Source organism: Schistocerca americana, chromosome 3 (assembly GCF_021461395.2).
Source record: "Schistocerca americana isolate TAMUIC-IGC-003095 chromosome 3, iqSchAmer2.1, whole genome shotgun sequence".
Taxonomy (NCBI): Eukaryota; Metazoa; Arthropoda; class Insecta; order Orthoptera; family Acrididae; genus Schistocerca; species Schistocerca americana.
In genome coordinates, this window is record NC_060121.1 from 779,633,641 (window position 1) to 779,661,455 (window position 27,815).

At 41.4% G+C, this 27,815-nt stretch overlaps 1 protein-coding gene across 1 annotated transcript in view; it reads right to left on the bottom strand.

Annotated features, from left to right (window-relative positions):
* Positions 1–24,958, bottom strand: part of LOC124605370 (BTB/POZ domain-containing protein KCTD9) — a 41,439-nt gene extending 16,481 nt beyond the window's left edge. The window contains exons 1-7 of the mRNA XM_047137002.1: positions 24,800–24,958; positions 24,604–24,725; positions 24,148–24,369; positions 16,767–16,924; positions 16,340–16,563; positions 898–1,093; positions 618–751 (exon numbers count right to left, since the gene is read on the bottom strand). Coding sequence (XP_046992958.1) covers positions 618–751; positions 898–1,093; positions 16,340–16,563; positions 16,767–16,924; positions 24,148–24,369; positions 24,604–24,725; positions 24,800–24,847 — 1,104 coding nt within the window. The 5' untranslated portion in view covers positions 24,848–24,958. The remainder of the gene's footprint in view (positions 1–617; positions 752–897; positions 1,094–16,339; positions 16,564–16,766; positions 16,925–24,147; positions 24,370–24,603; positions 24,726–24,799) is intronic.
* Positions 24,959–27,815: the final 2,857 nt, after the last annotated feature.

Below are 27,815 nucleotides of genomic sequence, written 5' to 3' on the forward strand. Positions count from 1 at the left end.
CCCTGTCATATTCTAGAGAAGTTCCACCTGAGTTAGCCCCTCCCTTAACCATCATACACAAGAGATTTAAAAAAAAAATAAAAAAAGGTGGCTAGTGTATAGGGCACATACATCTTCAAAAGGTTAGTAAAAGTGAGTCACGAAACTACCATACCACATCAATGATATATGTGGAATCTCAAAACATATTCTGCACTCAAATATAATTAGGCATTTTGGAAATAATGACCTCCAACATTTCAACCACAATGGATTTCAGAAATCAGTTGTGCAAAGCCCAGCAAACTCTCATTTTTCTCACACAACATCCTGAAAACTTTGGTCCAATGCAATCATTTGAACTCAGTATTTCTTGCCATTTTTATTTTATATTAGCAACTCGTTACAGCTTAGCACAGGTAGCACTGCGTAGCTACAGCTGGGTGCCACTGCTTTCTCATGAATCAGTCTAGCTACCAGTGAAAACCACTTCAAAATCCCTACAGTAGTTCCTTAAATTGGCCTGAACATACAGACAGGAACTGTGGTGGGGGCTTCGATTTGTATGTGTATATTACTGTGTGTGCATACATGTGCCAAAGTGACGGTGCATATCATAATGTCTATTGTGTACCAACCTCTAGATCAGCTCCAGCAAGCACAGCAGCTCGTAAGTCACAGTTTTGTAGATTGGCATTTTTTAAGGTGGCCACTCTCAGGTTTACGCCAGCCATATTACTACCCTCTAGGATGGCTCCTTTTAGATTGACGCCTGGAAAGATTGAAAAAAATGAAGAAAACAAAATATATCAATTACCTCAGCAGAAAGATGGTGTGTCACTAATTGTCAATGTTATGTTGCTGTGATTAAAGGAAACTGGAATTTATATTCATAGGCAATATGTGAACATGACTTGCCCTCCATGTTGGCTCTGCTTCCAGCAGGGTCCTCAAAATTACATCCACGAAGACTTGCTCCCTCCAAATGGGCACACAGCATTTTGACACCAAGCAACTGAGCACCATCTAACTGAGCATGGCTGAGGTCTGCCCTCTCCATGCTACACCAGCTCAAATTTGCACCCAGCATCCGACAACCATGGAGGCATGCATACTATGGATGTAAAAACATTAAAATTACACTGATTATAAACATTTCTTTAAATAAGCTATAGGAATGATTAAAGTCTTCGGAAACACTTTTCCTTTCCCAGACAAAGTATTTTAACTACGAAGCCATCGATCACACTTCGCAAATTTAGAAAGTCACATGCCAACAACATTTGGCATTGTGCTATTATAGACTTTCCCCAACTCTCATTTACAACTTTTAAGTTTCTATTGATCTTATAGCTACATGCTATTCTGATAATATATATTCTAACAACAACCAAATAAATTAACTCATTTCTTAAAATTCTGTGAAGATATAATATTACAGCACGAAAATGTTCAGGATTATTTTATTATGACAATCACTATGTAAACATCTCTATTCATTACTATGTAAACATCTCTTTTCATTATGTAAGTCCATATTCTCACTCAGTTTCGTGCACTGCTGCGATTGATCAATTGAAAGCATTAGATGTCCTTTTCCTAGCTCTTTTTTTCAATTATCTCGTTAACAAAATTATTCAATCTGGGAACTGGTATATATGAATTTCATGCTTTCCTGTAGTTTCTTTCATAAAAAGTTAATTCCAACAGCAGCAAGGCAAAATCAATAATTTTAGTGCCCATCTGAACACATACTAATCTAGTTTCATCACGCAAAGTCTCAGCTGGTGATAAACTCTGTTACAAAGATCACATCATCAGCTCAAATTTGCACACACAAATACAACTGAAAAAGTACCACTTCTAATGATAGTGGATGATGTTCACTTAATAGCTTGTATGGACCTACACTAACATGCCCAAAAGGCAACAACACTGTAGTCACAAAACATGCATGCAGCACTTACATCACATCCCTGTAGTATAGGGTGCAGTAATAATCTACACAGCAGAATCCAAAACTTACTCTCATTTGTTTTCTTTCTCTGTCATTTATGCTTCCTGTATATGCATTACTCACACAGTGCTGTACAATTTAAAGTTCTGCTGTCTCGACAACCAAACACGCTAAAGTCACTTACGTATGATGAATGAAAATGTCAATAGTTCAAAGTGCCATTCTTACACAAAATACATTTTCAGTGTTATTGTGTTCTGGTGCTCTGTTTCATGTCTATAGACTTGTTCCATACGTCAGATCACAAAGAACATTTTTAAAACATTCACTGTCAGAGTGCACATGCTCTTTGTGCCCAGTAGCAAGTTCTAAGAGTTATATGTTAAGGTCTCCTACGTTTAGTTTTGGGGTAATCAGAAAGCATGTATGCTTTTGTTTGTATCAACGAAACCTCTTTGAAATGGAAACAGAAAATTTGAGAAGCACAAACAATAAAGAAGTTGGAGAAGTTAACTGAGAAAACAACGTGAGTCTGGAAAATATTAGAAAAGACAGTTCTTCCTCAACAGTATAGGGAGTCCTGCTGTAAATTTTTCAACATCTGATCCGAAGAATGGAATGACATCCACAATCCCAACAGGTGATGCCGGAAGTACAGCGGGACGACATATGGCTGAACTTCCAGCACTTATAGCACCACATCAAGGAAGGGATATGGCTTTACATTGCAGCAGTAGACCATCACCTTGACCTTCTCGGGTAGTGTGTCACCCTCAAAGGCCAAGATGAAGGCACCGGTGGCAACCTGATTATCTCTCAGAACACGGTGGACGCGCCAGATGAAATGGACACCTCGCCGCTCTAAATTGGCGCACAGCTCATCGTCAGACTGCAAAAGAAGGTCCCTGTGAATATGATACCCTGGATCATATTTAAGCTCTTATGGGGTGTGATGGAAACAAGAAACATCCCCAGCTTGTCACAGCAAGTAGTGCCTGTGTCTGGGCAGAGGCTGCTGTTTTGATCAAGACTGACCCTGACCACATTTTGGACATGCCCTCCACCTCCTCAAACTTGTCCTCTGAATGCTCCACAAAAAACTGAGGTTTCATTGACAAGAAAGATTCCCCATCAACTCTTGTACATACGAGGTACCGAGGTGAATAAGCTTCGCTGCCATCCTTAGCCTGGCGTTCCTCCCATGGTGTGGCCAGGGGGAGAATGATTTGGGGTCGTATTTCTTAGCATTGAAGTTAGACCTTGACTGCTTAGAGACTGCTGGTGTTTGACAACCAGCAAGAGATGACGTACTACATTTCATGGCATGTCATCCGCCCTGATGCCACCCACTCCGACCAGGGGCCCTCCCCACAGGTGCCACCCTGCTGCAGCAAAGGCCACCTGGCAGGATGACCATTGCCTGGAGGCCCGATGCCCCAGGGTGACAGCCATCTTCTCCTCGGCATACGTGGAGAGTTAACGGCGCAAGCGTCAGCAGAGCGATCTGTATGTGGTCATGGGGTACAACCAACAGGGTACATGGCGGCCCCACCACAATGGACTGGCTACCGTGCCGGATATCAGGTGCAAACAAGCTAAGAAGTCCATTATCATTGCCAGCGTGAAAGCGATACTGCACAGAGGAAGGAGGAAAAGGCGCCCAGGAGGGTGACATTGCCCAACAGCTGGAGAATAAGCAGAAGTGCAGATCCACGTCGACAAAGGATGCGAGAGGTCTCAGCGCATGATGGACACTATGCACCATGTAAGGCACCCTTCCCCAATTGCCTCGCTCTTCAGGAAAATTTTGAAAAATGGAGGTCAAACCCTACAGGGGATCATCACATTAAGGCTGAAATGCTGAAATGTGTGAGACACCTTTTAGTGGTCTCTTACGACAAGCGGGAATACCTCGGGCCTATTCTAACCCCCAGACCCAAAGGGGACAACTGTATAAGAAACAGAAGCAAATACTGAATATTTTTTCCTCGAATTAAATTTTATTTTCACTAGTAAAGATTTAGAAGAGATGAGAAACTGTTTTGCAGAAATAAAAATTAGTGTCTCAGTATTAATAGCACTTAAAATGAAAGTTCTCTTATTGGCATTAGAACCCGTCACTTCCCTGGTGAGGCACATAGAATGTTTTTAACAAATTATTTATTTTCTAGGTAGTCTCATTAAGAGTTATGAAATGACCAGTATAATTCTGTCATACCAGAATGCTTTCTCAATTATTTTTTTTGGAAACAATTAAGTTATGTACACACACACTGTTATCTTGATTCTCATGACATGTGTGAGATTTTAAGTACTTTAGGATTCAAGGAGACCACTCACTGAAATGCAGACCTGTTTTGGTCATCAATAGGCACACAAGGAGGCGGCTTTCAGAGTTATCCATTAACAAGCTAGAGTAAAATGTGTGCGCAGTCATGCTCCTGCCCCAACGTGGTGCCTGCTAGACCAACAATGCCATCGATATTTTGCAGGAAGTGGCCTGATTGTGGTGGGAGTGGTGTCAGGCGGGGTGGACAGGGGGAGGGGGAGGCAGGGAAAGCGAACAGGGCGTGGGTGGCTCAGAGGGAGGGGAGGTGGTCGGTTTGCCTTCTACAAATGCAGGAGGGAGCAGTGGCAGGTATACAGGTTGATACAATTGTAGCAGCCAGTGGGACGTGGCACACGCTGAAGGCGATGAAAATTGGAAGGGGGTGACAGAACAAAGGAAGAGCAAATTGTTGGGTGGAGGATGCGGGACAGTGGGTTACCTGAGACTGAGGCGAGAACGACTATGAGAGCCGAGTGTACGTTGTAAGAACAGCTTCCATCTGCGTAGTTCAGAAGAGCTGGTGGTGGTCCTGGGTTGTGAAGCAGCCTTTGAAATTGAACATGTTGTGCTCAGCTGCATGTTGTGTCACCAAGTGGTCAACTTTGTTCTTGACAACAGTTTGGCAGTGGTCACGCCATCCTGGTGGACAGCTGATTGGTAACCTACGCCAACCAAAATAAAGGCTGTGCAGTGGTTGCAGCAGTGTTGGTATATGACATAGCTGCTTACGCAGGTGGCCTGGCCTCTGTTGGGGTAGGATAAACCTGTGATACGACTGGACTAGGAGGTGCTGGGTTGGTGGATTGGGGAGTCTTGCACCTTGGTCTGCCACAGGGATCATATCCCTGTGGCAAGGGGTTGATTGGTTGGTTTTGGGGTTGATGGAGGCTAAACATTAAGGTCATCAGTCCCCAGTTCCAAACAGGCATACTTGTAAAAGGCCTATACAGTAAAAGCATAGCCTCTGCACCCAGAGGGAGGGAACACCAAGGGGTACAGAGCTAAAATGAACACCACAGTAACACAAAATAGAGGGCACTTAAAAGGAGCAGAGCAAATAGTTGACTTGAGTAAAACAGACTACAGTGGTTGATGGATCAGGTAAACGGTCAACCTTTCAACTACAAATGCAGAACCTCCAGCTGGAAAGCACTGATAGAGGTACCAACACAACTTGTTACCATAAAAGACACTATTTTGGTAGCCATGTCACAATTAAAAGTCGCTGGAGTGGGTGTAGCCTGAGAAATCATGCGAGAGCACCCACACTAGAGCAAGTGATAAAACCCAGCTGCACAAATAAAACGTAAAACTGAGTCAGCTATAGAGGCATCATCACCTAGTATTAAAGGAAGTGCAGCTGGTAAATTAAAGGACTGCCGCAAGGGGCCTAAAAGAGGGCAGTCCATCAGAAGATGGACCACTGTCAGCCCTGCATCACAGAGACACTGGGGTGGGTTCTCACTACAAAGGAGATAGCTGTGGGTCAACCGCGTATGTCCAATTTGGAGACGGCAGAGAACAACTGAGCCCCTACGCGTGCCCCTCAAGGATAAGTTCCATACGGTCGTGGACGACTTGACCATGCGGAGCTTATTTGGCATGTTCAAGACTGACCATTCAGAGCTCCAAACATTGCGGACCTCGCAATGTAGGGCTGACCGGAGGTCTCTTTCCACGAGATCAAGCTCCAGGGGTAGCGAAGTGGTGGCCTACTTGGCCAACCGATCGACACGTTCGTTTCCTGGAATGCCGATGTGGCCTGGGGTCCACACAAACGCTGCTGAACAACCACACTCGGCGAGAGGAAACACAGCATCTTGAATGCTGTGCACCAAAGAGTCCTGAGAAAAACACTGGTCGAGTGCTTGCAATCCACTCAGGGAGTCACTACGTATGACAAATGACTCCCCAGGGCAGGAGGAAAGGTGAGCGAGTGCACGATAAAGAGCAACCAGCTCCGCAGTGAAAACACTGCTCCCACAAGGCAGGGAATGCTGCTCAACGTAGTCGCCGTGCATGAAAGCAAACCCAGTGCGTCCATCGACCACAGAACCATCGGTGTAGACTACATCTGCATCACAAAACGAGGCAAGAAGAGCCAGGAATTGTTGACTTGATGAAGACTGGCAGGTGGAACGGAGGACTTGGAGTTCCAGGACAAATCCAAGCAAAGCCGCAAGCGGTGGAGGGACCAAGGAGGGGTAGAAGAAGAAGGCCGGCAGGATGGAGGAATGGGAAAGGACTCGAGTGACGAGAGAAGGGAACGAATGTGGACCGCGATCGGGAGACCCGACCTAGGCCGCCGTCGTGGGAAGGTAAGTGCAGAAGATGGAAAAAGGAGCTTGCGGTTTGGGTGGTCGGGCGAGGCATGGATGCGGGCGATATAGGACACAAGCAGCTGTTGTCTTTGGAATCTTAGGGGAGGGATTCCAGCTTCTACTAGAAGGCTAGTCACTGGACTAGTGCAGAAGGCACCTGTCGCCAGTCTGACACCACAGTGGAGAATCAGGTTGAGGATCTGCAACGTTGCTGCTGAGTCGTACACCACGCTCCCATAGTCGAGACGGGACTGGACTAAGGCCTTATAGAGCTGTAGGAGGGTTGTTCGTGCAGCCCCCCAAACGGTGTGGCTGAGGCAGCGAAGGATGTTGAGGTGCCGCCAGCACCGTTGTTTAAGCTCGCGAAGATGAGGTGTCCAAGTGAGCTGAGCATCAAACAGCATGCCAAGGAAGCAATGCGTCTCCGCAATACGAAGGAGTTCATTGGCAAGGTAGAGCTCTGGATGGAGGTGGACCGTGCGACGCCGACAGAAATGCATCACTCGGGTCTTGGAGGCTGAGAACTGAAAACCATGGTTGGATGCCCAAAAATGTGCCTTACGGATAGCTCCCTGCAGCTGCCGTTCAGTAACACTGATGCTTGGGGAACTGTAATAAAGACAAAAGTCATTGGCATATAGAGAGGAACAGACCAAGCCGCAGCTGCAAGACCATTAATCGCCACCAAAAAGAGGGGAACACTGAGAACCGAGCCCTGCGGGACACCGTTCTCCTGAATATGAGCAGAGCTAAAATATGTGCCAACTCGAAACCGAAAGGAGTGAGTCGAGAGGAAATTCCGTAGAAAAATCGGAAGTAGACCCCATAAGCCCCATTCATGCAACGTAGCAAGGATATGATGGCGCCAGGTGGCATCGTACACCTTCCAAAGATCGAAGAAAACAGCAACTAGACGTTCTCGCTGAGTGAAAGCTGTACGAACAGCCGACTCTAGCGAGACTAAATTGTCGATCACTGAGCGGCCCTGACGGAAGCGCCCCTGTTGCTGGGCTAGGAGGCCCCGAGCTTCGAGGATCCACATGAGCCGCCGACTTACCACCTGTTCCAGGAGTTTGCACATAACGTTGGTAAGGCTGATAGGATGATAGCTATCAACCACCAGCAGATCTGCACCACGTTTCAGCACCGGAATGGTAACGCTATCCTGCCAAGAAGTTGGGGAAATGCCCTCCGTCCAGATGCAGTTGAACAGGACGAGTAATGCACCCTGACAGTGTGCCGAGAGATGGTGAAGAAACTGGTTGTGAATTCGGTCTGGACCTGGAAAGGAATCAGGGCAAGCTGTATGGGCACTTTGGAACTCCCAATCACTAAATGGGGCGTTGTATCGTTCCCAACGGTGCATGCGAAACGACAACTGCGTACGCTCAGTCTGCTCTTTAATGGCATGGAATTCTGTGCTGTAGCCTGCTGTCGCTGAAATACGAGCAAAGTACTCTGCCAGATGTTCGGCGATGGCGATTGGGTCAGTACAAAGTGTACCCTGAAGAGAAAGGCACGGGACAGACGCATGAGGCCGAAAGCCAAAGATGTGCAGAACCCGCGACCACACATGAGATGGGGAGGTGGGAGAACCTATGGTGGCAACATATCATTCCCAGCAGTCCTGTTTGCTCCGCCGGATTAACCATCGAGCCTGGGCCCGCAGAAGTGCTCGCCGCCACCTATAGTGAAGTAGCCTGATCGACTTCCATAGGAGCTGCGGGTCGAGCAACATCTAGCTCCTGAGGGGACGCTAGATGCTCCACATCTTCAGGTGCAGTGGTGAACTCCTTTTCTGTCTCTATGTCCTTCTCCTTTTGCTTTTTCTTCTTTTTGGTAGGGTCTCATTTGCCCATCGGTTTATCAGGCTGGTTGGGCTTTTCCAACCCAGTCTCATGGACCGAGGAAGACCTGGAAGCCCTATGGCCCTCTGGTGGTGGCTTTTTCAGCCACTGGCTGACACATGGAGGGGCAGTAACTGTGGAAGGGAGGGCACCAAGCGATCCCTTCTGCACGAGGGGAGCTGGTGGAGGTGGGCACTTCGCCGGCGCAGAGGAGGGGACTGAAGTCCCCAAAGAAGGAGGGGTTGTTACTCCCGATGTTGATAACAGGGGAGCAAAGGAAGAGGGTGTTCCACCAACTACCTGGGGGGCAGGAATAGACGGCTGGGCTGGAGGGCCCACAAGAAGCGGCTGAGCTTGGTGACTCATCGCCAGGGATGGCAACATCGAAGCTGCTGCAGCAAACGTCGATGAAATGCGCACAGGGTGAAGTCGGACATACTTGCGTTTAGCCTCTGTGTAAGTGAGCCTGTCCAAGGTCTTACACTCCATAATCTTCCGTTCTTTTTGATAAACCGCACAGTCTGAGGAGCAAGATGAATGTATCTGTCCGCAGTTGACACAAACAGGGGGCGACAAACATGGGATGTTGGGGCGGAAAGCACATCCGCAATCCCGACAGGTAGGGTTGGCATCACATCTCGATGACATATGCCCAAACCTCCAGCACTTGAAGCAGCATATGGGAGGAGGGACGTAAGGCTTAACATCACATCGATATATCACCACCTTGACCTTCTCGGGCAGGGTGTCTCCCTCGAAGGCCAAGATGAAGGAGCCGGTGGCGACCCTGCTATCTTTAAGTCCCCGGAAGACATGTCGTACGAAGTGGACACTGCGGAGTTCCAGATTTGCACAAACCTCGTCGTCAGACTGCAACAACAGGTCATGATGAAAAATAAGTCCCTGAACCATATTGAGGCTCTTATGAGGCGTAATGGAGACTGCAACATCACCGAGCTTGTCACAAGCAAGCAATGCCCGTGACTGTGCTGGGGATGCTGTCTGTATGAGGACTGCTCCAGACCTCATTTTACACAGGCCCTCAACTTCTCCGAACTTGTCCTCTAAATTTTCCACAAAAAACTGAGGCTTTGTGGTCAGAAATGAGTCCCCATCTGTTCGGCTGCAAACCAGAAATTGAGGAGGATACGTCTCACCAGGTAATTTAGACCGCCATTCCTCCCCTGGTGTGGACAGGTAAGGGAACGATTGGGGGTCATACTGTAAAGCATTGAACTTTCCTTTCTTAGAGACTCGTGCTTGCGCACTATTCGTATTTTGTTTCATGGTGGTCCCACAAGCAGCTAGGAGAAGGAATGTCCACCCAGACGGAGCCCCGCTTGCCTGGGTAAGCCTAATACAACCGGGAGGCGGCAGGTTCCCCAGAGGTCGCCCGCTAGCAACTGTTCTACCTCAACAGCCATGCGTCTCCTCAGCGCGCAGTGCACCTTGAGATTGAGGTGTTTTTATAGAGTTATAGAGGTTTATACCATCCTTGTAACCCAGGCAGTTAAGCCAAGATCCCTGGGCTCTGTACCGTACAATGTTCCACTGTCACGCCTTACGGTGGTCGTTGAAGCACGCTCAGAGCTTATTGAGGACTGGTGGCACTTCCCAGTCCCCAGCTCAGGGACCCTGTGGTCGCCAAGCCCGTAGCCAGTAACTAAATGCTGAGCCCCCTGAGGGGGGGGGGGGGGGGGCAAGGGGTTGGGAGTGGTATACGGATCATACCTCTGTGGCTGCCCAATCCACCCACCCAGCAGCTCCTTCTCCAGTCCTGTCACAGACTTATCCTGCCCTATTACAGACCAGGCCACCTGCTGCAAGCATTGCACAGCCTTTTTTGTTGGTATGACAAGCAACCAGCTTTCCAGCAGATTGAATTGCCACCATCAAACTGTTGTTGATAACAATGTTGACCACCTGGTGGCACAATATGCAGCTGAGCACAACATGCTCAATTTCAAAGTCTGCTTTACAACCCTAACCTTCTAGATCCTTCCCTCACCACCAGCTTTTCTAAACTATCCAGGTGGGAGTTACCCTTACAATACAGAGATGTGAAAATTATTAGACTCGAGGGTTTTTTTGAACACATTTACAATTTATAAGCATTTATTCATCAAATGAGAATATAGTAGTACTTTGTGCGCATGCCTTTATTATTTATCAGAAATTCAACATGTCTTGGCATTGTTTCTATGAAACCTAATCATGAATTTTTGACATCTTCAGCATTATGCCATATTTGGATTAGTTTCTCAATGAGTTGCAACCTTGTTGTAATGCTGATCTTCCTCAACTTCTGCCTAACAATTGCCCACAAATTCTCTACAGGATTCTTGTCTGGACTATTTCCAGGCCATGGCAAAGTTTTTACATTGTTTGCAGCTAAGCACTGTGCTCCTGACTTAGCTTTATGGCAAGTGCACCACTGTGCGTGAACACAGCAGTCACTGTTGGAAAACCATTCCTTCGTCTGAAGTAAAAGCCTTTTTTTCCAGGACTTTCCTATATCAAGTTTGATTCACAGTGCCTTCCACAATGTAATGGCAGCCAGTACCCTTTGCTGACATGACACAAAGCATCATAACAAACAGAGCACGTTTTATGGTTTGCGCTATACAGAACTCGTAGAACTCTTCAACTGTTCTTCGGACACACTTTTTTCTTCACATTTGGACAACACAGACACATGAGAAAAGCAAATCTGAAAGGAAGCATGATTTCCGATGTTATATGCTGACTCGAAAAGAAAATAAAGAAGAAAATTTCTCCATGTCTCTTTTCTATATTTTGTTGATAACAAATATTCATTTTTCAAAATAAATTTTCACATACAGATTCTCATTTGGTTTATTTAAAGTTTATTTACCTTGCTCCAGTCCTCCCCAAACTGATTTCTAACTTCACAAGCCCTTTTAAGTCTCTTTGCTCTTATTGCAGGGGTAAGTTTTGCTTTCTTGTGTGGATGATGAGCTGCACTAATAAGCTTTCTGTGGACTGTAAAGGTACAATCAACAACCTCAAAGTTCTCCAGAGCCTTTTTCAACTACCGACTGGTAGCTGTTTTTCGTCATCTGGACAAGTTTGTGTTGGGTTCTGGGGGATGTTTTGTTCTTGCGTCCACAGTTCTCTCAACGTGCAGGACTGACAGTAGGGGCATCTTTTGCTGTCTGGCAAATGCGGCTTACACATTTTTGGAAATTTGTAACCTGTTTTCCATTTCTCACTGTAAATATTGTCCTCCTTCGAATAACAGTTTTATAGAAGCAAGTTTTGTTGGCAACGGATCACTTTTCTGACCCACAATCAACATATATCTGACACCTAAAATAATTATTGATAATAATGAAAGTATTTATGTTCTGACTACAATGTAAATAGAGATACTCAAAAAAATAACTGTTTAATGTTACATTAAACATAAAATGCACCTTAGGTATGTTCCAGCTGAATCAAACTGTCTCCAAAATGGCTGCAGCCGTGCAATCTCTGCCTCGATAATAACAATTGACTGCTTACGGAGAGCTGCCAACATTGCAATTGGCACTGTACTCCCAATAGCAAAGGAAAATGTTGCGTATAGAGGTAACTGAGTGATATCACATGGCTGAATAATTCCAGAGCAAGAGAAACTAGGAAATATCAAACTATTCATCTAAATTTTCACACTTTTGTACATCCCTTACTCCCATAATCACCCTGGCCTCATTCTCAGGTAACCCACTGCCCTCATCCCCCACCCAACAGTTTCTTCTCCCTCTGTCCTCACAATTCATGTCCTCTTTGGCTTGTGCCACTTCCCACTGGCTGCTACAATCATGGTAGCCCATATACCTGCCACCCCTCCCTCCCACGTTTGTAGCAGGCAAAAGAGCGGCCTCCCTCCGAGTGACCCAACCCCTGCTCTCTCTCTCTCTCTCTCTCTCTCTCTCTCTATCTATCTATCTATCTATCTATATCTACCCACCCACCTCACACTATTGTGTGTGTGTGTGTGTGTGTGTGTGTGTGTGTGTGTGTGTGTGTGTGTGTGTGTTTTTTTACTCTAGCTCATCACTGAAAGCTAGCAAGCTTTTTCTTTCTTTTGTGTGTACCTATCGACAACTCAATGCTTCCGCTTTTCGGTGGTCGCCTTAAATCCCAAAGTATATTCTCTTTCTACAAGAGCACTCCTAAAACATTTAAATGTGAGACTGGGCATTTAGAATGTCTGACATATGTCAAAGTGCAACCTCTTAGACTGAATCAAATCACTTCTTTTGAGTGGCAAAATTATGAACATATTACTCTTGTTTGCATAGGACATTCTATCTCTGGGAAGTGGGTCACAGCAGCATACAAAGCAATGTACGTCATCCTCCTCCCATGAATTATGTGAACTGTCTCATGACATTATAGGATGTCAAGCATAAACTGTCTTGCATTTAGGGATCAAAGGCAACCGGAAGCTGAAGGGTATGTTGCCCTGAAATACACAAAACGTAAAAATGCATAGAAACTAAGTTCCACATCATCTTTATACTCAACTGCGAAAAAGGCTGTACAAAAATCACTGTGTCCATGCACAGGCAAAGAGCATCAATGCATCATCTCAAATATGCACATGTAGATACATATAGTTAAGTACGCTCACAAATCCCCCTCATTCCAAATCAATGGCAGCAGCTATTACAGTGACTTTAGTTTCTAAATAACGTAGAGATCTGGAGAAAACTGCATTCAAACTTTGTGCGTCACTATGCAGAAGTACAATTCCTTACTCACTAAAGCAAAACCCTATGGGAAATTTAACAAAGGAAAAATATTCTTAAGGCCGGTATTACACTATCAAATTTCTTTGTCCAATATCTTTGTCAAAGATATTTGATTGTGTAATAGGGACTTTGTCAAATGTCGTCCAATATTTGATCAAATCTAGGCCCTCACTGTAGATTTGATCAAAGAAATCGCTTGTCTTCTGTTCACTGCAATGTGACATGTTACCACATGGAGCGCTAGCATCGCTGCAGCGTTCTGTCGTCTGTAGTGTTTTTATAAACATTGCCGATAAATACAATTGGTGTGTGCCGACAACTACAAAATTAATAGAGATGTCTGAAGCTGATGAGGCACTTTGCAACGTGGGGCACCCTGAATACAAAAACAGATTAAGAAGATTGGAGACCTGACCTGACCTGACCTGACATAACATAACCCTCTCCTGTAGCAAGGAATCTGAGTGTTACAGTGAGCCTGTCTTCTGAAGATGTAGCAGTTCTTAAGTGAATATTGTGCTTTGTGATATGAGGATACACTTAACTGAGCACATACAGAAATGTATGCTCATCCATTCTTAAGTAATTGATGTACGACTTGACGTCTTCCACTGTAAGCTCACGCAACAAGTTTTGTTGAATGCTTTTATCGTGTCGTCGTAAAACCCACGGCTTCACCCAGATTAGATTAGTTTTTCGTTCCATAAATCCGTGCTGAGGAGATCCTCGTGGATGTGGAACATGTCAAATTTTTTTAAGCTGAAATAACAATACTAATAGTATGAATAAATACATCATTCGTTTCTATTAAAAATTTCGTCAGTGGAGTAAGAGTTGGCCACTATTAAGTCTTTCAGGCTCTTTTTAAACTGATCTTTATTTGTAACTAAATTTTTTATGTTTGCTGGCAAATTATTGAAGATGAGTGTACCTGAGCAGTGGACCCCTTTTTGAACTAAAGTAAGTGCTTTTAAGTCCTTGTGCAGATCATTTTTGTTCCTGGTATTGTATGTATGAACTGAGTTGTTTGTTGGAAAAAGAGATATATTATTTAGGACAAATTTCATTAAGGAGTAAATATACCGAGAGGCAGTAGTTAGTATACCCAGTTCTTTGAAGAGGTTTCTGCAGGACGCCCGTGAATTTACTCCACAAATAATACGTATTACACGCTTTTGGACTCTGAAAACTTTTGTTTGACTTGAAGATTTACCCCAAAATATTATCCCATATGACATTATGGAATGAAAGTAGGCAAAGTATGCAAGCTTTTTCATTTTTATGTCGCCTATGTCTGCTAACACTCGAATTGCAAATACAGATTTGTTATGGCGTTTCTGCAGTTCTGTGGTGTGCTCCTCCAACTGAATTTATTACCAAGTTGTAATCCCAGGAATTTAAGACTGTCAACCTCGTATTTATGGTTACTTTTTTTCCCCCACTTCTTTTCTGCATGTGCACACAATGCAATTGCGGTACGTGCAACTGCTGTGGTTAATAACAAGTTGTCAGTCATCTTGAACTTTGACGAAAAATTTGATGACAGTGTAATACCCCTTCTAGCGCTACGTCAAAGATCTTTGTCAAATATATTTGACGGAATATTTGATCACATCTTTGATCAAATCTTGACAAAGAAATTTGATAGTGTAATACCGGCCTAAGCAAATACCGGGTAATCAAAAAGTCAGTATAAATTTGAAAACTGAATAAATCACAGAATAATGTAGATAGAGATGTACAAATTGACACACATGCTTGGAATGACATGGGGTTTTATTAGAACCAAAAAAATACAAAAGTTCAAAAAATGTCCGACAGATGGCGCTTCATCTGATCAGAATAACAATAATTAGCATAACAAAGTAAGACAAAGCGAAGATGATGTTCTTTACAGGAAATGCTCAATATGTCCACCATGATTCCTCAACAATAGCTGTAGTCGAGGAATAATGTTGTGAACAGCACTGTAAAGCATGTCCGGAGTTATGGTGAGGCATTGGCGTCGGATGTTGTCTTTCAGCATCCCTAGAGATGTCGGTCGATCACGATACACTTGCGACTTCAGGTAACCCCAAAGCCAATAATCGCACGGACTGAGGTCTGGGGACCTGGGACGCCAAGCATGACTAAAGTGGCAGCTGAGCACACGATCATCATCAAACTACGTGCGCAAGAGATCTTTCACGCGTCTAGCAATACTTTTTTTTTGTTCTAATAAAACCCCATGTCATCCAAGCATGTCTGTCAATTTTTTGCCTCTCTATTTACATTATTCCATGGTTTATTAAGTTTTCAAATTTATACTGACTTTTTGATCACCCGGTAGATAGCAACTTTGTTTCTACCTGACTGGCAATGCAACCATGAATGTTTATTTCTGTCAAAAAAATGAAACAGTCATTCACCAGCTTCCAAACTAGTGCAGGCTCCACAAATAATGATAGTAAGACAACTTATCATTAAATGGCTCCCTCACTGTAGTGGAATACAACGTGTGAAGGATGACGGGAGGTCTGAGAGACTTGCCCATTTGTCTGCAAAGAGAGTCATTTTAAAGAATGACATATTATGGAAAGGGTAGTTTCTACTCACCATATAGTGAGGATGTTGAGTCAGACAGGTACAACAAAAAGACTGACGCTCGCTCGCTCACGCTCGCGCGCACACACACACACACACACACACACACACACACACACACACACACAAAAAAAAATCAAATGCTACTCATACATTCATGACCACAGTCTCTTGCTACTAAGGCCACATTGGCCTTTTTGGTCAAAAGCTTACTTGTTTGACAGTCTTTTTGTTGTGCCTATTTGTGACTTGGCATCTCCACTATATGATGAGTGGCAACTATCCCTTTCATAACATTGTCATTATTCCGTCCTGGATTTCCCACTGTTTCACTTTAAAGAATGATTGATCTATCAACACCAAATCATAGCTTCCACAAAAAACCATGACCATGAAGAGAGGTGAGACTAACAATTGGTCAATTGTCATTTACACCACTGAAATGTTTCGCATACTGACCAATAACACACTGTATTTTTTAAACAAGCCACTTCTGAACAATACGTACATGTATAAAACTGAAATTATTGTATCTGGTATCTACACCAATAAACTCTCCATACCTTGAAATTGATGTAGCGTAAATCTAAGCGGGATAAGTCTGCACCAGCTAAATTAACCCCCTGGAAACGCAGTTCAGCGGTGAATGGTGTGACAATGATGGCATTAACAACATCACGCCGAGTAAGAGGAGCATTATCTCTAGAACGTTGACCAGCTTGTATTAATGATTCCAACTGAGGAATCAATGATTCAATGCCAAAGAAGCGTGCCTCCTCCAATATTCCTGAACATAATCAGAAACACACATAAATGAGGCATACAAACAAATTACTTCATTGTGATATAAAATATTTACTACATTAGATTGATGCAAATCAACTTGTCAGATGACGAATTACATACACTGTCATAAAATACCGTGTGAACTAGCAGAAGAAGAAAAAGAAATAAAAAGATCAAAGAATAACTACAGGACTGGATAAATACCTTCTGGATTCACATTATTATCAAAAATTAGTTGTCCATTTCGCAGGTAGTTGAGAAGTGGTTCAAAGTATGTTGGACTTCTATCAATAAGATAAGCACCATTTTTGTCAACATTGCTAGGAGTCATTAAAAATCCATTGTCCCCCTCTGCAAACATTCTGTAATAAATCATATAACAAAACATCAAAAAGGCTCTTAATATCTCAATACAATAGAATTGGGGAGAAGAGGAGTTTGTGGCACAACTTGACAAGAAGAAGGGACCGGTTGGTAGGACATGTTCCGAGGCATCAAGGGATCACAAATTTAGCATTGGAGGGCAGCGTGGAGGGTAAAAATCGTAGAGGGAGACCAAGAGATGGATACACTAAGCAGATTTAGAAGGATGTAGGTTGCAGTACTGGGAGATGAAGAAGCTTGCACAGGATAGAATGGCATGGAGAGCTGCATCAAACCGGTCTCTGGACTGAAGACAACAACAACAACAACAACAACAACATCTCAACTGATTTGCAATATTAAAGATGACAGAGTAAAAAATATACGTAATATTCGTATCCACAACATGCTTTTGATCACAACTTTATTGGACTGGAAAATAATACAAAATCTCCAACATGCGAAACTAATGCAACAGAAAAGGCAAACCTTATTAATGTTCTGGGTGACCATGCCAGTAGCTACAGTACCGCCGGTATAGCTCTCAACTTCATTGAGGCATGCAAACCCTCCCGCCTGGCACTGAAGGTGCCTACGATAAAGTTGTGCCCCTGGGAGGGATTGCGCAATCTGGAGGCCTCAAAAAGCCTGTTTTCTTAGTATGGGATCAGTTTCGTTCTTGCACAACACTAGACGTTAAAAATAGACTGAATTGACTAAAGACTCAGTTTGCTGTAATTTCAGGTGGGCTAACTAGTTTACTTGAACCAATTGCCTTTATGTATCAACAGACCACTTATGGGATTTATGAAGGAAGAGTTGAAAAATACAGATGCAATCTACATATTTTGAAACAACGTTGTCAGGAAATAGAAGATACCTAGCATTTCTCAAGTTTGCGAGTTAGTCAAAGCTTCATGGGGCTCTATAAAAATTGAAACAGGTGATTGAATCATTTAAGTACGAAATCAGGAATGCACTGGTCAGTACCAAGGATAGTTTATTGTATGGGAATTCAGATTCTGACACATTGGCTTCAAATGTTTCTTCCTTCTACTCTGAGGATGAAAATTAAAAGTTGAGCTCTCTCTCCTGCATCGTCTACATATTTGATGTATGAATGGCTCTGAGCACTATGGGACTTAACATCTATGGTCATCTGTCGATGTATGAATATATATATGTTATAACTGTTTTGTAGTAGAGGCATTAAGTGAGAAATTGTTTTTCTATAAACAAGTCTTAAGAAGTGGAGTGCCTCTTGTATACCAGTGCACCTTAACACCGCCAAATATGGTTAAGTGGAAGACACTCCCATCAGAAAGTACTACTGAGCTCATGATGTGACTGTGTTCTCTGAGCAGCATTAACAGTCTGGCAAACACTGTCTCCCCCCCCCCCCCCCTTTATAGTGATTGCTGGTAGTTGCAAGCAAGAACACGCAAGTGTAAAAAAAATTGTAGTGTTTCTGTAACCTTTGGAGAGTGTGCTGTTCAGGTCAGCTCATATTCTCCACTAACAATAAGTACTGAAGTACAACATGAATCAATTTTGTTTGCATATGTGAAATGGTCCATAGTAATACTCCTACCCACATTCAGACAACAGCAAATTGGTGTTTCCTTCATTCTGGTTTCATATAGTTTCCCATGCCAGTTCAATTATTGCTTGGAGCCAATCTTGTATTCTGAAAATGGATGACATTAAATGAAGACTTACAAAGAATTCACGGCCCTACAATGTCTGTCTGACACAGAAGATGGGTTATATTTTGAAGAATTGGATGAAGATCCCACTGTAACTTTAAATGATATGGAATCTGCAAATAATGGTAGTGAGCCTGATACTGTAGTGATAGTGATGATAATGAACTTGATGCTGATATATCCAGCACAACAAGCTTCTGGAAACATCTAAAGAGACAGAGAAATCAAATCATTTGGAAAAATACAAAGTGCTCCATTTATATATAAAGTGACATTTTTAGATCCAAAGAAAATAGTGCACTGCCACAATCAATACAACAGCTGACGACACCATATCAGTCTTCTAAGTATTTTATTACTGACAAATTAATGGTAAAAATTTTAGATGAAATTAATCTTTGCAGCACACACAAAAACCCAAACAAAACATTTAATTTCAATGTTACTGGAATTATGATATTCATGTTGAGCTAGTAAAACAGAATGTCTCAGAGATACTTTTAAAGTCTGATGACAACTTTGCATTTCAAAGACAATATGAAGCTATCAGACCCTGAGAGTCGAGATCATGACAAACTGTACAAGTGCTATAATTGATCACGTGAATAAAAAATGTCCTTCGATGGCAATGATTGAGAAGCTGTCACTAACCAAAGCAAGGCACCACATGAGCTGTATGTGAAAAAAACTGAATAAATGGGGGTACTTTTAATTCTGTATGGCGAAATGGGGTTGGCACACGAAACTGAAATACACGGCAATCAAGAAAATAAGTCAAAATTCACATTAAAAAATGAAACAGATATTGGAGCATCTTGAAACATTATGATTGGTCTCTTAAGGCAAACTGCATGGGACCAGACCTACAAGATCTACTTTGACAGATATTGTACCTCTACAGATCTACTTTTCAATAGCACCACTAACTCTATTGTAACTGTTGTTCATTTGGTGTTTAAAACTATGTCTTTATACTTAACAAATGTTTATTAATGATGCAAATTTCACACAGTTTTGCATAATTGCAAAGCATAAAAACATTTTTACCCATAATTAAGAATGTACTTTTTTTCCCTTCAACATTTTTCCTGACATCCTTGAACATGTATGTTCTACTATGTTTTGTACAGCATATCTCCATTTATCAAGTATTTTGCTAGTTTGTCCAGTTTCTTTATAATGAGTGACCACCTGTCCTACCCTTACAGAGCATACCTAAGTATTTTGTGTACATTTTTAGCTATTCATGATCCCTGGATGAAATAAATAATAAGGGCAGTCTGGTCTAATACATAATGAGTCATCAATAAATTCCTGGAAGTGTGACATACGTTAAGGAGACAGCATCTCTCATGTTTCAGCTGTATATGTCAGTCAGATGTTTTATCAAAAATGTGTCATTTATTGTGTGTGGTAGCTTACACTGTATTGTTTACTAGATTTACATAGCTCTAGTGGGGCTGAGGGAAAAAAAAATGTTTTGTTCTGTGTATGTACTTTTTTTATATGATGTTGCAGCAACAAACTGCAGTGAAGTTTAAATCAAGATCTATGTTAAGTTGGAAAGTGACAGTTTCATTGCTAGTTGATGAAGCCAATGAATGTGCCATGACACTTTATTTTGTACTACATCCTGCTTTCCCAATGTGGGCAGATGTTTTCAATTTCTTAATATGCGTGAAGACATTAATAACAAGAACATTCTCAGTCCACAATCCACTATTGCTATGGAGGACCTGTTGGTTTGTCATACATCATTGTTTTGAAGTGATGAAAACCGCAACATCTGTATCAAAATGATTAACTATCACGACTAGTTTCATGACACTGTAGTCACATCTTCAAGTAACAAACTACTGACCTAATGAAGACACAAAAATTGTAATTAGACTGTAAAACAGGAATTACCGAATTATTATAATGTTGATTATCAAGTGAGGTAAATAGACCTTTCAATACGTGACGTGTAAAAAAACTTCCGTAAGAGTAAATAACAGAAGTCTCGTACATTCCTTCTTTTTTAAACAAGCCACTTCTGAACAATACGTAGATGTATAAAACTGTCATAAAGCATGCAACCGTCACAAACAAGATAACTAATGGAACTTGAGAGAAAGATAACTCTAAAAACAAAAATTGCTGAGTAAGAAACAGCATCATACAACATGGCAGAGAAACCCAAACCTAAATGAGCTCACCGAACATATTGAACCCCGACAAACAGTGACAACTGAAAAATACGATACTTGAAAAAACTTTACTTAAAGAATTAATTCTATAAAATTTACATTGAAATAGTATAAGCTGCCCTTATATTTCAAGTAATTATTGTTGGCAGTAAATTCCACTATATTTTTCATATGTGTTGGGGCACTTCACTCATCTTTTCCAGTGACAATCTAAAGATGCCACTTTTTTAACTTGTGTCACTTTTCTTGCCGGGATGCAATATGTAGTATATCTTCTCAGGTAGAGTGGTCAATACAACTAGTAGAAACGAGACTGAATCAGCATGATCCATCTTAAGAATAATGCACAGCAGCACATACACAGAACCTGGGGAATCGACATGGCAGACCAGAAGTTTAATTTATATTATGGAGAATTTATGGATATTATATGCTGAAAGGTGCACATCCCTTAACATTTTAATAAGTTGGCACTTTAGATTCTGGTACTGTAGTTTCTGTTTTAAGATATAATTACAATTTGGTATCTTTAGGTCAACAGTTTGTTACCTGATGATCTCACCATGTCATGATCGTAGTCGTGATTAATAAATCCCTGTAAGACAGATGATGTGCTTTCATAATTTGAAATTCATTGTAGGGTTTAGTTGTCACTCATACTAAGTAACTTCTATCTCATATTATTAATGTTTTTATTTGTTAGTGACAACTGTTTCTTATTTCGTAAGACTTTCATATCGCCTACTTCAATAACTGTACAAATGCATTATCACATTATCCCAGTTACTCTTACAGTTTTCCGTTATTTATGCTTCAGTCATTTCATTAATTTATCATCAAAATTATTAATAGGGGATAAAATGGTTCTTTTTCTGTCTACCTTCTTAATAGCCACTACTACACTATAAAACTTTTCCTGCATCTGTCCAATTCCTAGTCACATATCTTTGACTTGAAAATCAATATTTTATAACGAAACACAGTTTCTCCAATACTTCACTTCATTATGCAGTCCTGGGGAACCACAAGAGCAGATAGGAATGTTCCACAACAGCACAAGATTTCAAGTTTTTGCTGAAAAGAATAATGAGCACATGCCCCAAAAACACTACCCATTTCTCCTAAAATATCCTGGTTGTAGTGCACCAACAGAACAATTCTTTAATTACATCTAATAAAACAACAAAATATTTCCGAATAAAAGCATCTGAGTACTCATATAAAACACTGGAAACTCTATGTACGAGTATCAACAATTTAGGGAAAGACAGATTGGCAATTACTGTAAAGAAGACATGCTAAGTTGTAGACAGGCACAATTAAAAGACACTCACACAAAACTTTCGCTCACAACCTTCAAAAGACAAACAACAGTCATACATACAAGCAAGCAAGCACATGACCGCCACCTCCAGTAGCCTGAGCCACAATGCCCTTCTGTGTGCAACTTAAAGTGTCTTCTTTACAGTAGGTGGTCAATGGAAGTGTGATTCCACCAGTCTGCTTTGACCTGTAATGTAATGGTGTTTTGGTGTGTGACATCAGTACAGCGCAGAATTTTGAGTTGGTCGTGTCTCCAGATGTAGTATTTGTTCATGCCCTCTGATGGTGGATGTGGACATGCTGAGTTTAACATGTGGTATTGGCTTCATTTGAGTTTTGGTTGTCATTGTGCTAATGTGGTTTCAAATTTGGTAGTTCGTGTAGTAACATGGGTTGTGGAAGGGTTTTCAATGAGTTATTAAGGCTGTTTTTTTTTGTTTATGTGCCTGGTGTTTTTGTCAGGTTCAATTAGTTTTGTTTTTGTTGAGCACAAAGAAGTCTAATTTTTTAATTGCTTTTTTGTTAGGTACGTATATGACAGTGAAATTCACAAGAATTCTGAGATGAATGACGATATGATGTCTGACATACAGTATCTGCAGATGTATTTTGAATATGTTGTGCATCATGTTTGTGGTGACAGCACGAGGTTGGGTTTGGTGAACAACCTAGGTGGTGGTATTGATGGAGGCTTTTGTTGGTAAGCAACTTTTGTTTTGGATTTATCCTATAGTAACTGCGATATTTTGTGTGTTGTACATTTATGGTATGTCAGTTGTGTTTTAACTGATGTAATAAATGTGGGATATTTGGATTTTGAGTTCTACTTTTCTGAGCTGTAGGTACTAGTCTTGGGTCTAGTGTAGCAGGGGATACAACCCGTTGGCTTTGGACATTGACGTCACAAGTCTCCAATCGAGAAGCGATTCTTCTTATTGTTGTAGCTCCCTTCAGTGGCTGATAAGTGTTTTTTGGCTTTAAAAAAAAAAAAAATCTCACGAGATAGAATAAACAGATCCACTTTATTAAGCAATCAGTAAAAAAACGAAACTGAAACATAACAGCAAAAGCGAAAATGGTAAACTGCTATCTGGCGACTTGTGACGTCATTGTCCAAAGCCGACGGGTTGTATCCCCTGCTGCACTAGACCCAAGACTAGTACCTACAGCTCAGAAAAGTAGAACTCAAAATCCAAATATCCCACATTTATTACATCAGTTAAAACACAACTGACATACCATAAATGTACAACACACAAAATATCGCAGTTACTATAGGATAAATCCAAAACAAAAGTTGCTTACCAACAAAAGCCTCCATCAATACCACCACCTAGTCTTTTGATATCGATAGCTGCGGCTAAGCTATATAGGTCACAGGAAATTTCTGATTCCTGTGGTGGGTTTGTTAATGTAGCAGAATGTTTTAACTTAATTTCTTTTTTATATTATATGTTTTGCGATGATATGGTGTTTTTTTTTATTGTTGTATATTCAGCTTGCCCCACCCTAAACCCCCAACTTTCTGCAGTTGTCATGTTAGTTTCATTTTATTTTTGGAGTCAGAAGTTATTGTGTCATTTTTATTTATTTTTGTTCATGACTGTTCTCATGTGTGGGTAGCGACATTGTTGCCATTTTGTATGCACTGGAAGTAGTCGTTTCTGTCATGGTTCGAAGCAGACATGTGGAATTGGACACTTCTGTAATGTCATGGTAAGTATTAACTCTCAAATTTCCTCAGTAATTCTGTGTGTTTAGAGTACTTACACTACCCCTGTTCAGGGAAAACTTTACTCACATGCTTACTCTGGTTTATTTTTAACTGCATGAAATTATTCTTTTGAAGAAATTACCAAAAAAAATTGTCACCTGTACACCTGTATGTGTTTACTATAAGATAATAAATTTGTTACCCTGATATTGGGGGCATGTTTCAATACATAACCAATTTCAATATGTCGCGTAATGACTATTATTGTACACATCTTAAGAGATTCTTACCTTGCTAGCATGCTCATGGGTTCCTTTGTTACCAATGTGCTCCTTGACGTGGTGAAGTATTTTCCACCTACATTTAATGTCACCCACTCTGTGTTTGACTTGCTGCATGACGGCGTTTCAGTTCCAGAACTAACAGGAACGACCTGACTTGTTGCTGAAGTAGTGGCTGGTTTCACAGGAATAAAACCTTCCTCTTCAGAAACGTATAATATATCATCATCTCTGTAACAGAATAACATTATCCAGAAAAAAGATTAATCAGCATGTAGAGGTTTTCCAAGTTTAAGCTAGTTGGCTTAATCGTACAAACTAGTCCACAACAAAAGTCACCCACGCTCCTTGCACAGATATTTAAACAGCATACATCTACAATGGTTGTTAAGTTAGTGACATTTGTTTATTTTTCTGTGGGAACAAGACACAAGAAAATTCTCTGCACGTTATTCAGGCACTTACCTAATAAGCTTAAGATCATCAATTTCGCCACCCTGAGATGTGAACAATCGTTTAGCTGTAAATCCAAATTTCTGACTCGCTGCTGTCAGCAGTTCGTCCAGCGAATGTGTCACTAAAAAGACCTTAAAATAGAAAAAAATATTTTAAAACACTTTACGTAAGACTAAAATATAGGCAAATACAACAATTTGCTGACCTTTCCGTCTACATCTGTTCCGTTTTTGAACAATATTACTCTCTTCATGCTTTTCTATCGACAATTTTTTGTAACTGTACCTGTCAAATTTCTCGGCATAGAAGCTTGCAAAGATCATACATCTTGCGAGTACAGAGAGATCCGCCAGAACCATGACCAGAACCAAGTCACGATAGTCTGTGATGCTAAATTGTTATATCGTTAAGGCCCGAACACACGCAACGATCTGTCTGCGCAGACATATCGTAGCGTGTGGACAGAAGATTTGCACCAAATTGAGGTGTGTGCAAACCTGGAAGTTGGAGGTTTGAGCGAAACCTCTCAAATTTGTGGGTTCAAACCACATCTGCGCAGACAAGTTGTAGCGTGTGGACACGAGATCGCTGCAAATCTGGCGCGAAACAGCTGTTTGCTCAGTCTAGTGTTTGTATATGTGCGCACAGGGCATTAAAATGGCGGATACTCGTCAGTGTTTTCAAGAGTTTGTAAGTGAATTCATTGAAATATAAAGAAACCACCCATGTTTGTGGAAGATTAACAGTAAAAAATATAGTGACCGAGGCAAAAAGACAGCAGCATACAATGCTCTAATTGAAAAATTGCGGGCAGTTGACGACTCGGCAAACAGAGAAACGTTAATAAAAAAATAATTTCCTTGCGAACTGGCGAAATTATTTACGGATGGATGTCGAAACTTATAATTATCTCTTAAAGCTTGTAACCCCTCATATTATGAGAAAAAATCTTGTGTGAGAAGGGCAATTTCTCCTCATAAACGGCTGGCGGTAACATTAAGATTCCTAGCAACAGGAAGGAGCCACAAGGATTTGGAATTTTCAACTGCAATATCGAAACAAGCATTGAGTGAAATAATACCCAACACATGTGAAGTTATTTACGCTGTCTTGAAGGATGAGTTCATGGAAGCAAGTCAAGTAAATTAAGTCTGTCAGCGAACTGTTTACCGAAAAGAGTTATCCAAAGTTCAGAAATCTAGAAGATCTGGTGTAGGAGTAGATCAAGTATACCAGCCAACTTTATGTTATTTTGATCTGCTTGGCTTTCTTAGTGATCAAGAAACGCCAAGACCAAGTAGGAGTACAATTGAAGATGAAATTGGAGCGTCAATGTGCGAGGAAATGGAACACGAGGTAATGTAAAACAAAACAGGTTCGCCCTGCAACTCTCAAAGTAAATTTACGTGAGAAAACAGCTTTCGCTTTAGCAGCCACTGTCTACACTATTTTGACCGCTTTCTCTGTTTCCTGCGGTTGCTCTGAATGTTTTTTGCAACACAAGTTGCGAACACAGACCACAACAGAACTTCCTCCATTTCTACATTTCAAAATAACTGATTTAAATTTTTGACGTTTACGAGGAGCGTAGTCGCTTGCCACTGATATTTCATTTCTACACCGACAGATGGCGAGCGAGTAGTAGATTGGGGTTTGTGTCGTGTGAACACATCACATTTGCAGCGATCTTTTGCATGTACAGATATCTGCGCCAATGTCTGCGCAGACAGATCGTTGCGTGTGGACCGTGCTTTAGACAGCTGGAGCGAAACTAGCGCTCCAAGCGGCGAGAAAGCGGATAGTCACATGTGTCGTAAGGCCAGTGTTTGTCTTAACTACTCTCTAAATAGTTACCGAAATGGTTGTAATACTTTTGTGTTCCATGCGTCAGTAAATTACCAAGAGACATGAATTATTTTGAAATACATGTAAACACAGCCGAATCGCACCGATTCAATGACATAAGCTACAACTTATTCGTGAAGAAATACTTTTGAATATATTGATATTTGCAGCTTACCCCTCTGAAAGCAAGAGAATTTAAACACATTTTTCAAGAAAAACACATACTTCATGAATGAGAGCATATATTTCTGCCCTCTGATGTTATTATCATAGGCACTTCCCTTGATACTTAAAGAAAATTTTATGGAGTCTCATGACAATCTTGCACTTCACTCAACTTTCTAATACATAATTTTTTTTGTTAACGTAATTACTTTTTCTTCGAAAACAAATATCTTGAATATTCTTGCCGTTTGCAGCTCAGATTTAGCAACAATTGTAGCATTGGTTTCCTCTGTGCTGGGAAAGAGTTTTATTGCTTTGGACGATTTATTATCATGCCTGTGCGATTTTGCGTTAATCGAGAAGTGTAGTCGCTAATTTCGTACAGTGAGTAATGTGGGTACTACATTCCATATAGGTTTCCTATGATCCACATTCACTGATTCGTATGAAAGTGTAGTGAACAAAACCCCGCTTTGTTGGGTAGATACACAATGCCTTTCTGCAAAAGCTCAGGTCTTCTGCTATTTACTAGCAATTTTCTGTTATCAAAGAATAACAGCGGTATTCAGTAGATACATGTACGCTACAAGAGAATAATAAATAAACTCTCCTGTAATGTTAAACTTTTCAACGTGGCTGCATGGTCAGCGACCATTTGCAAAGTAAAATTAAAGCAGTAACAGCCCTCGGTCGCGAAGGGCTGTTATTGCTTTAATTTTATACTGTAATGTAGTGTCTTATACCTTTGAGAATCCTTAGGAAACTAAAGAATGATAAATGTGATCTCATTTTTTAGTTATTGTAGATTTTTATGGCACTACATACACTCCCTATTGTAAAAATTAAGTTAAAATCGATATAAACGTTAGCATTCACACTCATCCGATATCTTAGTCCGAAGTGTCGCTGCTTGGAATGCTGCTATCGCTGTGGATAACAAAAACGAGACGGAGTGTAGCGACTGTTACGTTAGACTGTGGAACCGCTCAGAATTAAAATGAAAAACGTTGAGCTACGAGCAACAAATTTGAAAGCGATATGAGCAAAAAGTAATCGCTGTGTTGTTGCATCGCCTCACAATTGGTAAATGAACCTGCAGACATGGACACGACGGTGAACTAGGGATTCCTATCTACAGTTATTATTAAGACCAGTTCACACTATCCGTAACAGCACAGTAACGTCATGACACCATCACGTCAAGGGCTATT